This window comes from Amblyraja radiata, chromosome 23 (assembly GCF_010909765.2).
Source record: "Amblyraja radiata isolate CabotCenter1 chromosome 23, sAmbRad1.1.pri, whole genome shotgun sequence".
NCBI classification, from domain to species: Eukaryota; Metazoa; Chordata; class Chondrichthyes; order Rajiformes; family Rajidae; genus Amblyraja; species Amblyraja radiata.
The window spans coordinates 17,608,929-17,622,846 of record NC_045978.1 but is presented as its reverse complement, the minus strand read 5'-3'; the positions used below and the strand labels follow the sequence as shown (position 1 = coordinate 17,622,846).

General features: G+C 37.1%; 1 protein-coding gene across 3 annotated transcripts in view; it reads left to right on the top strand.

The window, feature by feature from the left end:
• The window catches only part of znf335 (zinc finger protein 335), a 58,966-nt gene that overhangs the window by 30,183 nt on the left and 14,865 nt on the right, over positions 1–13,918 (top strand). For 2 of the 3 annotated variants that reach the window (XM_033041633.1, XM_033041632.1), the window contains exons 12-19: positions 2,138–2,287; positions 3,204–3,280; positions 6,154–6,314; positions 7,979–8,208; positions 10,299–10,380; positions 11,061–11,155; positions 12,599–12,873; positions 13,620–13,743. In XM_033041633.1, the coding sequence (XP_032897524.1) occupies positions 2,138–2,287; positions 3,204–3,280; positions 6,154–6,314; positions 7,979–8,208; positions 10,299–10,380; positions 11,061–11,155; positions 12,599–12,873; positions 13,620–13,743 (1,194 nt within the window). The remainder of the gene's footprint in view (positions 1–2,137; positions 2,288–3,203; positions 3,281–6,153; positions 6,315–7,978; positions 8,209–10,298; positions 10,381–11,060; positions 11,156–12,598; positions 12,874–13,619; positions 13,744–13,918) is intronic. The other variant, XM_033041634.1, reaches the window with a different exon arrangement.

Below are 13,918 nucleotides of genomic sequence, written 5' to 3'. Positions count from 1 at the left end.
GAAGAAGGGTCTTGATCGTTCCTTCTCTCCAGAGATGCTGAGATAATCTTCAATGCTTCACCATTTCCTCATGTGAGTTACTCCAGCATTTTTGTGTCTTATCAAGGTCAAGGTCAGTTTATTGTCATATGAACCAATTAAGGTGTAGTGAAATTCAATTTACCATAAAGCCATACTTAACAAAAAAGGTCAACAAGATACACAACTACATAAAAGTTAACATAAACATCCACCACAGCAGATTCCCCACATTCCTCACCGTGATGGAAGGCAATGAGGTCCAGTCTTCTTCCTCTTTATTCTCCCGCGGTCAGGGCAGTCGAACCAAAGCTCCCGCAGCCGGGGATCGAAGCTCCTGCGCTGGGGCGGTCAAAGCTCCCGCGTCTGGGTGTCTAAGCTCCTGCGGCTTGGAGCTCCCTGTCGGTCTCCAACCAGGAACCTCAAGCTCCACAATGTTAAGTCCGCAGGCTCCCGCGGTTGGAGCTCCCGAAGTCGGTCTCCAGCATAGGCCGCCAACTCCTCGATGTTAGACCGCAGCGCGGACGGAGATACGATACGGAAAAATATTGCATCTCTGTCGAGGTGAGGTTTTAAAAAGTTGCTCCACCCCCCACATAAAACAAGCTAAAGAACACTAAAACATACATTTAACACATACTATCACACAACAAAGAAGGAAGGGACAGGCAGACGTTGGCGAACCAGCATTTGCTGTTCTTTCCTACACATAGCTTTTCTTCATAAGTTCACGTGATAGGAGCAGAACCAGGACATTCGGCCCATCAAGTTTACTCTGCCATTCAATCATGGTTGATTTGTCTCTCCCTCCTAACCCCATTCTCCTGCCTTCTCCCCATAACTCACACCCGTACTAATCAAGGAAAATATTGTTTTAATCTTGTTCTTGTTCTATTTTATTGCATCTCTCAATATCCTTAATTTATTTAGTATCTAACAACCAATCACTTTAATTCTTAAATTGCATAAAGATCCATAGCCCTATGAGGAAGTAAATTCCTAAAATGTGCAATCCTCAGTGAGAAACATTTTCCCTTGGGCTAAAATGCCTAACTATTTATTCTGATACCTGACCTCCATCTCTGGAAAACAGTACTCATGCATTAAACATATCTAATTATCTTAAAGTCCAGTGTTTATAATTGCATTCTACTCTATTTACCTTCCTGATGAGAGGATCTTTCGGTTGCCTCATAACATTTGGGAAGAAAATGTCCTTGAATCTGGAAGTATGCATTTTCAAACTTTTGTATCTTTGTTCCACCTTGCAACTCCTCCCAACTTAATTGCATTATCATGAATCTGATAATAATTATTCTCAGACCCCTCATCTAACTTGGCTCAATGTAACTAATAAATTTCAACTTCTGTTAACCAGGCTCATTAAAAAAAATCAGGTGATTATTGGTTTAGCACTTTTCTTATTGAGTACTCTTGGCTTGGTTGGAAAACAATTGGTATTCTCAGAAAATCCAATTCGACTTTTGGATTCACTGATTTTCCTTGTAGATGTTTATGGACTTAAATGTAGTGGCTTGCAGCAAGTATCCTCAAATTATAGAATACAGTATCCAAATGTCCTCTTTAAAGGTTTTGCTCATCTTTTCTAATATTAAATGTGGCTTAGCTTTTTATTTGCTGCTGAGATGATCAAATGGGAAGAGTGTTTGTATACTTAGTACAACTAAAATACACATTGACTCAACACCCTGTAGTTCTGAGGTCTAGAATTACCAAATGTAAATCCCATCCGCTGCAGAGGCAATTTAATGAGATCTAATCACATAAGGTGGTAATCTGTGCATTAGATAATGAATGAGAGGTTTAAACTAATAAAAAGCAAGGTGGAGAATAATTCAAACTGATTAAAACATAGAATGCTCTGTTCAAAATGATAACTTCATTTTGTGCTCAAATAGATCTTTCATCACCTCTTGCCATTTATGAAAACAGGTCATTGTGATAACTAACCTGGCTTTATCTGCGTCTCCTGACTGACCCGCATATTTTTGTTTTGGAATACATTTTGAAAAGTCGAGTCCTATTCTAATATGATTGATTATAGTTAGACCAACGTGTAACAGATTCTGTATAAAATAACTTTAATATGTTTTCTTAGCAACAATTCATCCTTGTTTTGAATTGTCTGCAGGTGCCCAAGGTGAATTCCTATCCTTGTCCTGTTTGCTATCGTGTCTATCCCATGCAGAAGAGACTAACACAGCACTTGAAAACGCACAGTGCTGAAAAGCCACATATGTGTGATAAGGTTTGAGCATGTCTTCTGTTCTCTGAAAATTAAGATCTAATTTTGTGCCATAAAAATGTCTTCCTTATAAATTACTCGACCCCAGTAACTAAATTTTATTTTGAAATTAAAGACTGTTCTGAGGCCATACCTTTTTTGGATACAATCATACTACACATGTAAATACATTTTTGTTGTGCTGCCAATGGATTTTGGGAAGATTATTAACCCAAGACGTACACAATAAGTGGGTGGGGCCTGATTGAACATTGAAGAACTGCAACATTGGTGTACATGTCCAGGGATTCCTGGAAGCACTGATACAAGTAGCTAAGGTGGTTTCGATCATATGTAATCCCTGCTTTCATTAACTAGGGCATAGAATATTAAAGATTATATATTATGAGACATCTTATTATGCATCGGCTGGGGTACTGTGTGCATTTCTGTTTGCCGCACTATAAGACAAATGTGATTGCACTGTAGAAGAGGCAGAGGAGATTTAGCAGGTTCGTTGCCTGGGGTGGACCATATGAGGAGAGCTTAATACTCACCATTTATTTTCATCGGAGTGGAAGAATCTACGGAGAGACCTGATTGAAATTTAATTTAAAATTATGTGTGGCATAGATGGGATCGATAGTATTAACCTTCCCCATGGCAGAGGTGTCTTCACCTACAAGATGAACGTTTAAGCTAAGAGCAGTGATATTTGGAGGATGTCTGAGCAATTGTTTTTAACCCGAAGACTGCTTGCAATTTTCCTGAGGGGGTTGTGGAGTCAGAGGCTCACAATATTTTAGGAAGTATCACAAACACTATGGCCAGTGCTGGAAAATAAGATTTGTATGGATCAGTGTTCATTGGTTGGCATGGGCCAAGGGAATGCAGACGTTGTCCACGTAACTTATCTACTACTTTCACCTTTTTATTGCAGTGTGGGAAATCATTTAAAAAGCGATACACATTCAAAATGCATCTACTAACCCACATTCAGTCTGTTGGGAACAGCAGGTAAGAATGTCTTCTAAAGCTACATTGTCATATACTGATAGAGGAATTTTATTAAAAATTTGCAAAATCTAAAATTTAATTTCCCCCTTTCATAAATTTCCTTCATCTCCTAGATGTAGTAAAGTGAACCTTTCTTTTGTACAGAAAGGAAAATAAATGTTTTAAATTCATTACCAGGGAAACTACAATGTAGAAACAAAATGTAGTTATGTTTAACAGAGATCAGCAACTTGCCTTTGGATGAAAGTATTAGCTTTTGATAGAATGAAGCATATCATTGGCAGAATAACATCTGAATTCCAAGTTTTACATTATAAGATATTACATAACTAGTATTAGGTATGTTGCAAAGCCTACCTGAAGCGTCCTTGAAAATCTTCCGTTGTGGGTGTGCGCGATTTTGGCGCCGTTTAGAGGGGGCGGGTTTAAAACGCGATTTTCTCTAAGCTGTTCCAATCGAAAATGTTCAGCCTAGTTAATTATTAACGAAAAATCGCTGGAAGACCCCGTCGCAAAAGCTATTATTAGGTTTAAAGGCCTTGAATAATAGTTATAGTAGTTTAAAAATCAATCTTTAAACCCGCGACCGTCAGCAACCGCAGGGTCTCATAAAGCAAATAGCAGAAGTTAGGTTGTATATTTTTACATTAAAAAGGGCTTCTAAAGATCCCGTTATACAAAGTTTACTATTGCGAGTAGCTCAATTTGGCCCCATTATATCGCGCAGTATTTTTCTCGGCATTTGAGGCACAAATCTACCGCAATGTGAACGTTCTAAACCAGCGCGTTCCACAGGGACCCACTGGAAAGCTGATTTAAATGGGCATTTATTTACAGCAATTAAACACTAAATTCCTTCCATTTGGCCTATAAATTAATGTAAATGAGATTTAAAAATCATGTTTTATTGTGAATTATTTGTGAATATTATTTGGACATTTAGGCTATTTAAAAATGTTAATCATTTATTAAGAAATGGATAGATGTTTAGATCTAGTAATTGAAGTCTGAAATTAGCTACAATTAGGTAACTAACTAATTATATGCTTTAATTTCAGGTCATCCAAGTAAGATTATTTTATATTTGTTTCAGAATGCTTCAATCTATGATAACTGAAAATTTCATTCAGTTCTCTTAATTTTTAAGAAAGTTATGGGCTTTTGACTGTTCACGATCACAGCTTTTTTGTTATGTCCATAGAAAATCAATAGGGAACAAGATGCTCATTTCCCAGTATGAAAATGGCCATAACTTTTTAAATACTTGAGATATGAAAGTGAATTAGGTGTCAAATTAAACTTATTTTTATGCTTTATCTGATGGGATAAATTACAGACTTGATTTTTAAAATCTCAAAATTTTGTAACATTGCTACTAGTATTTCCTGGAACTTGGAAGTTATTGAGTAATTAACTGCTTCAATGAGAATTGATAATCCATGTTTTGAGTACTTCAATATATATATTTTCAAGGTAACATTAAATTTACACGGTTTTTGATCCTTTAACAAAATGCAGATTTTAATTAATGTAAAATTGGTTGATAAATGTTGTCAAAAGGTTTTAGGGGACCTGAAATCCAGATGCAGTTGAATATGTGCACCAAAATCGAGAGTGTTGGTAGATTAGAGAATCGGGGTTTTGCATTACAGCCAAACATAATTTTGAGATGTATCCAAATGTAAATGATTTTCTTTCCAGCTGATTACTCTGCAAATGTTTATTCTTTCAAATTCTTGTGGTAATAAAAAAACAATGGTCCCATATTCTCCAGGCAGTGCAGATCTGTTCCTTTCCTACTACTGCAACAAACCAGAGGCACTGGTCAATAATCCCAGCTGCTTAAGCATATTTGGTTGTTGATCTGCTCATTGACTTGCCAGCTTCCTCTTGTGTTGAGGATTTCACGGAAACAGAGCAGAAACTGCACTGAGCGAAAGAAACACAATTGAAGCTGAGAGGGAGGGAAAGAAAAAAACAATGTGAGTAGAAAATAGTAAAGGCAAGAAAGAAACAAGTGCATGAAGAAAGAGAATAATATGATAGCAATAGAGAAGTGGTGCCTCAGGAGAAACTAGCATTTTTTTAATAACTCATTATTTGGAGTATTGTCAGCTTTCAGTGATGGGGTGAAATCAAGACATGTAAAATGAGGAATTGTTGAAGCATTGAAGATGGGAATCACTGGCAGACAGAAGAAATGCGTGCTAGTTTTCATAATACAAATATTTTGCTATGATTACCAGAGTAGAATGTCATTGTCCTATCAGGGACACATGACAATAAACTCACTTAAACTTGAACTTGAAATGATTTTGAATCTATCTATCTGTCAGCAAATGGTATAAATTAATTAGTTTATAAAAGGGGTATATTGAGAGCTATGATAGTGGTTAAATTGCTAAATTAGTGCTCGTATGCGTAGACTCTGAATATATGCAAATCCCTACCTTGACAGCTGGGAAATTATAGTGAATTGTGCATTAAAGCTACTGTCAGGAATAGGCAAGATGTGTAGGAAGGAACTGCAATTGCTGGTTTAAACCAAAGATAGGCATATATCTAATGTTGGGAATAGTTGCCCTGAAACTACCAGATTGCTGTGAAAATACAAATGATCCACTAATATCCTTTGAAGAAGGAATCCTGCCATCCTTGCCTGGTTGGCCTACACGTGACCTGAGTCCTAAAGCAATGTGCATTAGTCTTAACAGCCAGCTGAAATGGCCAAATGAGTTATTCAGGATCAATAGGGGATGGCCAATAAATGTTGATGCCCATTTCTTGTGAACAAAAAGTCTAATTATTGTTTTGTGAACTGCATAAACAAATGAGCAATATTTATATTATCTATCCTTTGTTCTAATTTCTAGATTTAAATGTGAATTTTGTGACTACATCTGTGAAAACAAGAAGCTTCTCCTCAACCACCAGCTTTCACATACCACAGATAAACCATTTAAATGTGATTTCTGCAAGTATTCCACTATCAAAGAAGATTTCCTAGTTTCTCATATTGCCATTAAACATACAGGTATGCTTGTAGAAAGGGACTATCAATTGCAGTTAAATATTTTTCTCCTATCAAGAAGTTGCAGTAAACTAAATGATAGCCCTCAGTTTTATGTTTTGATCAATTGCACGAATTTTGATAGTGTCTTCTAAAACTGTGAAATATAAAATTACAAGGTGTAAGAAATATCCCGACCCAAGACGTCACCCATCCATGTCTTCCAGAGATGCTCTCTGACTCATGAGTTACCCCAGCACTGTCTTTTTAAAATATACAGCATCACTTTTGATATTTTGAGCACTTGAATAATGTTTTTCCATGTTGCATTAAGTATCCAAGGGAAAGAAACCTTTAACAAGTTTCACACTTTTAACTGACATAAAATAAAACAGAAAACATTTTGATCTAGAAATGTCTTTACATTTTTTTAATGGTGTCAAAAGATCCTTGCAATTACCCTGTGGAAATCCCATAAAGATCCATCTTCAGTTGCAAATGTTGTAGGTTTGCCTCTGTAATACTAAACTCTATTACTGTAATTGCAAGCAATGTCATCTGTCTAATGCCACAATCATATATACTTCAATTACCTGGTAGTGCATATCAAGCACCTGCCGCCCTCTGTAATAAAAAAACCTCTCACCTAAAAGCTACGCCCCCTATTATTAGATTTTTTTCCATCCTGATATAAAAGGCTCTGATTGTCTGCATCTTTTAATTTTATTTACTTCTATCACATCTCCCCGTAATCTCCAGCGTTCCAGAGTAAACAATCCAAGTCTGTCCAGCATCTCCCTGTAGCTACTACCCCGTAATCCAGACATCATTCTGATAAACCTGCTCTGCGCCCTATCCAAAGCCTCCACATCCTTTCTATAATGGGACAACCAGAACTGTTACCAGTGCTTCAATGCAGCCAAACCAAAGTCCTAACAAAGCTACATCATGACTTCCTGACTCCTATATTCGATGTCGCACCCTATGAAAGCAACAATAATCTATACTTTCTTTACCACTCTACCTACTTCTGTTGCCATAACATTATTAAGGAGAAGTTGTAAGATCCCTCTGTACTTCAATTCTGTTAAAATTGCACAAATCTTCCTTACTCACTCACTCCAATTCTTTGGCAATAAAAGTTAATGTATGATTTAGTTTTTCAATTACCTACTTTACCTGCACAATCATTTTCTGAAATTTGCACACGAAGGCTTGCAAATCCTGTTATTACCAACATTTCCTTTTCAGTTTTTCTTCCCGGTGGAGAATTTACTTTAACTGCCCCTTGCCCGATCATATTGCTGATCATCCTGAAACCATATTCCTTTGACTTTGTCTTATTTGATATTATTTAAAAATTGCAAGGAGGGAGCTGATATGTTTTACAGCAGTGAATCCCAAGTGCGACAGATGTATTTGGTGTGGAGATTTTCCGTGAACCAACCTACCCATATGTTTTCACCAAACTATATAAGACTATAAATCAAAACTCTACCTTATTGTTTCAAATGAGATATTTGCATATCAAATAGTTAATATTGTACTGTATAGTGAAATATACAGTTTAATATTCTTAGAATTAAGTTCCTGTTTAACTAAACTAGTCAGTATTTTGCAGATTTGGTGGAACACTGCAAAAAAATGTTTGTCTGGGGATTATATGTGTAAACTCTGCATTCACTTAGGTGAGAAGCCATTTTCCTGTGATCTCTGCCATTTCAACACAAAGCACAAGAAGAACCTGCGACTCCATGTCCAATGTCGTCACCCGGAATATTATGATAATTGGGCAAAGATCCATCCTGAGGAGCCACCACGAAGGCGAAGGCCGTTCTTCACTCTGCAGCAAATCGAAGAGTTGAAACAACAACATGAGCAGATGCAGTCTACACAGGAAAGCATACGGGATACTATTGTAAGTACAATACTTAGATTCCATTGTAGAATGCCCACATGTTGCGAAACTTACTTGTTTAAATTATGGCTGTTATATTCTTTGAATTATGGCTGTTGTATGTGTGTGAAGGGTATTACGTTTTAACTTGCTTATTGGGCAAATTTTACTATATTGTTTCCCATTATAATTGATTAGAAAATGTATCGCAAACTTTGTTTGCATTAAATACTATGTACGTTGCAATTTTTCCTAATTAATTTTTCCAAACGCATGCTCAATTAGAAATGGGAGGTAAACAGCCAGTTTCTCATTCTAATCTTTGGTAATCCTTAAAAATACATAGTAAATTATTGTACCTGAAAAGCTGAAAAAATTATCCTAATCCCATCTCATGTTACTTATGTCAGTTCCTATAATTCCCTATGCCTTAATGGGCGCTCTTCAACAACAAGAATGTTGAGATTATGTTCCCATTTCTAACCACTACAGTTAATTAAACGTGGTTTTCTTTAACCAAAGAATATTTCCAAAGAGCACATTCAATTTCCTTTAAAATTTGTTGCTATTTGTCTCCACCTGGAGTAAAACTCCAAATAGTTTGGCACACTAAGGACTTTAGTGGTCACAGATTTTCCAGGCTATTAGATGTTGTTCCTATTTAATACCCCATTCATTTTTTTGGGATGTTCCACAATATTATACATTTTCTGCTGAACCGAGCACAGCAAATAAGGTGCCATTCAGTTCAAAGAAAGCACAAGAACTGAAGCACAGTGAGTTAACAGGGAACACGGCAACCTTCAACTGATGAGCCAGATGCTGAATCATCAGAATTTCAGAATAATTGGATACTGGATTGTCTGAGGGAATTTTACTGGTTACTCCTTTTAGATTTGGCTTATCACCTTTAGGATTTTATTCGGTAGCTGTCTTTTCCCCAGTGTAAGTGTGACAGCAGTCAGTACAACTCTGGTTGCATCACGATGAAAGAGTGTATGTGTGGCCTGGACATTGAACTGATGGATGTGGGTTTCCGCTTATGCTGGGTGCCCTAGGGATTCTCACACGCCGCTGTGGTGGCTGTTTATGTTTAAATGTTTATGTAGTTTTGTATCTTGTTGCTTTTTTGGTATGACTGTAAGGTAAATCAAATTTCGCTGTACCTCGGTACACGTGACAATAAAGGACTATTGAAGCATTTACTTTGAAGCCCTCTACCCTTTTCACAATTATATTCTGCAGTAGTTTGCACAGTGTTCCAAATAAGATTTCTTAATGCAAATTGTCTTTATTCTTTGCCTTTTTGATGGACTACTCCTGTAACCAAGGAAATATAAATTGTTGAGTTGAGACCAATTTCGATACCTATTGTTTTGTACCCTCTTACCATTATTTCAGCTGCTTTGATCAGCTTGGTATTCTCAGTACGTCTATTATTCTGAGTATTCAATCTCACTTATAGTTCAGTGAATCACACTTTCCTCGGTCAGAAGAGTGTACATTTGATTTCCACACCAGAGACTTGAACATGAAGGTTAGACTGACTTCCCAGTGTCCAGAGCTTGAATTCAGTAGATTCTATATTTAGAAAATCATCAAAATCTTGAGATTGAATTGCTGCACCAAATGTAGTGATAGCTAATTGTTTAGAAACTTCACTTTTGACTTTTACACCGAGCACTGCACAGTAGAGTAGGTTTTAATAGACAGTCTGGCCCAGCAGATAACCAAATAATGTGAATTTACAATCAGTGTCTTAAGATTCAATATATTATCTTGCAGCAGAAAATACAAGTGCAAAGGATACATTGTCACTGTAGCAGTATACATTCCCCCAGTAGTTTAGTTTAGAGTTACAGCGCGGAAGCAGGCCCTTCGGTTCACCGGCAGATTTTTAGGTATTGAGGGAATCAAGGATGTCAGTGCAGGAAAGTGGTGCTGAGGTAAAAGATCCACTGTGTTCCTCAATAATGGCAGAGCAGGTAGCTAGGAGCCAAGTGAGTGGCTCTTGTTTCTATTTCTTATGTTCATTGACACAAGTGAAGTTTATGTTTAATCCCCCAAACTCTATATAACTTCTCTGAAAATCTGTGCTTTTATATTGACAGATGCCTCTGACGTACCACACTGTTCCAACATCAATAGTCAATCAGGATTCCTTGGGAACTGCCACTATCATTTATGAACGAGGTAAATGAGTGGGACAAAATTCTGTCAAGTCGTTTTGAAAGTAGAAAACAATTTTTGATTGGAGATCTTTAGATATAAACTAATCTCTATAAACCATGTGTAAAACAATTTGATTTGGCACAGTGCTTTTAATAAGGTAACAATTGCCAAGACATTTTACAGCAGATTATTTGAACATTGGTGTCAAGCAAAATAAAATATGGATTCGAAGGACTAACTTAAAAGGTTTGATAGGGTTATGGTGCGAGTCTCTGTGTGCGGAACCTAAATAGGTTAGAATGCACTACAAAACCAGAGTCAAGGGAATGCTCTGTGTTCTGTGTTCAAGTTATCTGCAAATTTATTATAAAAAGAACATCAGCATTTTGGCTGAGCTCAGGATAATGGAATGATCAAATGGGCAGCTTATTAGAAACTTTAAAATGCACATTTTGTATATGTGCAAAATTTGGATGAATAAGCCTCAATCATTGAATGCTCACTCCATTCCTGTTGCCCTCATTGGGCCTTGAAATGTATTTAACATTCAAATATCTTGGAATCTATGTCAATTTAGATGTATTTTTGTAGTTCAAGTACCTACTCTAAATTCCTTATCTGGTCACTGCCAAACCTCTGTGTCTACATTGATAGAAGACATAACTAGTAAATGAACATGGATATAATCTTTCATTTGTCAGGTACAAGTGAATCGTCGGAGATCGCAGCACAAAATGCCTTGGATCTCCTGCTGAACATGAGCACGCCAAGGGAGCTGGTTACAAATTCATTACAGGTACAGAACTTTGAAGTATACCATATTTATTATTAAATAAATGATGTGTCTTTTGAAATTATTTGATCTAAATAACAGTCAGCAATTTAAAACATGTAATGAGGGGAAAGACTACACAGGTGAAGAATTTTATTTGCTTTTAATTATTACTTGGATTTCTCTCAAAACTAAGAGCAAATTCAAGACATATATTAGTGCCTTGCAGACAGAAACAATAGTTAACTTTTTAGTTTAATGAAAAAATTGGCAAGCTGAAGCAATAATTTTGCACGTGTCCAGTGGACTACCTATTTCCAATAATCTTGCCATATCTAATTCTCGCAATATTTTTTCCAGAATAAAGTTTGTCCAAAGTAAGATATTTGAATAAATTGCAAATTGGGAGCTTTGATTACTTGGTCTTAAATTTGTTTTATTCTGTTTGTGCTTATACATTTCACAAGAGCTTGTTAATTGCTTAAGAGTAAAGCAATACCAAGAGCATTTCCTGGATTGGATTCCACACTGTTTACAGCACATTCTGTTTTGGGACATTTGGTGTCTACCAGTAATCTTTGCACAGCTTCATATGCAGTCACAGACCCCTCACTTGAAGTGGCCAAATATTTCTTGTGGTACTAAAGGGCCTGTCCCACTTGGCGATTCCCCCCCCCCCCCCCCCCCCCCCCCCCCCCCCCCAGCAACTGCCAGCGTCATATAAATGTCGCCAAAAGATTTTGAACATTTCGAAATCCAGCTGCGACAAAAAAAATGTTGCGCCACTTGGAAAAAACACCGTGCGTCAAACATCATGCCGCAAATTTTTCGGTGACCTGGATATGTCAGTCAATGATGCCAGCAGTCACCGAAAAAATCGGCAAGTAGGCTAGGCCCTTAAGGGTTCACACTAAGACTTGGTTCCGACTGATATTGACACTGCTATAGTTCGGCAGTGATATATTCGGGAATGATAAATTGGTTAGTAATGATCTTTGAAAAGGCCAGCGTTCAGAATCACTGTTTTTCCCCAGTTAAGTGATTTTCACAGTTAAGTGATACATTAGTCGTATGATTGTGGAAGTGACCAGTGGCTAAGGTCAGTAGGGAAATAATGATATTTGCCATGCAGCTCTACAACTTTCGCCATACAGGCAGCAACTGATGTTTTTATGTGAATGTCCTGAACTTGCTGTTGGATTTAAATGTTTTTGCAGGCCTTTTTTTGCATGGTGAATTAAGCCTACACTTTATTTCCCAAAATATTTCCACCAGGGTGTGAAACTGTGTGAGCTTTCAATGCTCCCTCACCACGAAATTGGAGGAGAAATCAATTATTAATGGACCTTAAATATTTGCCGCAGAATGTTTTCAATTATTCTGGTCCTTTGAATGGTTGTGGGCAAGCATTGCTGAGGTATAATCACAGCACTTTTGGTATGTTTCTCATTCATGTGCTTTGTTCAGGTAGCAGTACTAAAGTCGGACAGTACAGTCCAAGACCAGCAAGAAGAAGCTCAAGACCATGAGGAGGAGCAGTTAACCATGTCGCCCCAACACAAAATTGTTGCACTTCATGTGGGTGAACATGGCGAGACTGTGGTCCAAGAGATGTATGAAACTACCACCATCGATAGCTGTGGAATCCCCCAAGTCACCATAAGCCCTTTCACCAATGGCACGGAATATAATATTGTCACACCAGGAAGTGAGGAGGTGCAGCACACCACCACAGTTTACAGGTAACACAATACAATGTCAAGGCACGCTTCCTTGCATAAATTGTTTTTTATATATTATTACCAAATTGTTCTAATTGGTCATAATTTGAATGATCAAAATATTGCTCCCAAGTCCGTGGCAAAATTTACTTTTTTGGATACTGTCACAAAGGTTTATCCAGCAAAACTGATTCGGAGTGATCCACACTTTCTTCTACTCCACGATTATCTTTCCATGATCTAGCTCTGACTGGAATTAAATAGAGCAAGGAAATTTTAAGGAATAGTAGTAATGCATATTCTCTTTCCATTTGTTACTGTTTTTGTTGAGTCAGTTTTGTTTAAAGAAAGAATTCTGTACTCAATATTTTTCGGCCATGAAGTACAACAGGCTTTGTTTCATCCAATTGCATGCTTTTCTTGAGTTAATCAGAAGTTAATTGGAAAAATAACATCTTGCACTGTCCCTGCTTTCCTTGCAAGTGACAATGAATACCTTGTCTCTTGGGTTTATCAAAAGGAGCCTGGATATCTTCCTTTTATACTGTATATGAGAAATGCCTTCCACAGATGCTAGTGAATTTACTTTGTCATAAAGTTATCCAGGTCTTGATTTGTTCTGTACCAGATTCACTTTCACACTTGTGGATTGTAAACTACAAAAACTCAAACATTACTGTGAATTTAATATTGTTAAAAAGTTTTATTTTGTGTATCAGTATATTTTTATTCAGCTGCTAGAATTTACTTTGTATTTCATCCTGTAGTGGCTCCAGTGGCAGTGGGGATGTGGCTCACACGGTGTTAGTCAGCGGTGATGAGTTAAAGCAACACCAGAGTCGCTTTATCATGTCAACAAACTTGCAGGGGAACCAATTTCAACAGATTGAGGTATATGTTTTTTTTGGGGGGTTTTTAACTCTCGATTCTTCTTTTCTCTGCTCTGCAGGATTTGATAGTTTTATGGTACTGGACTAATGAACAAGATAATATTAATTCAACAAACCTGAATATAGAATTAAAAACATTGAAATCAATTAAATGGGCATTAAAGCTGCTCCATTTG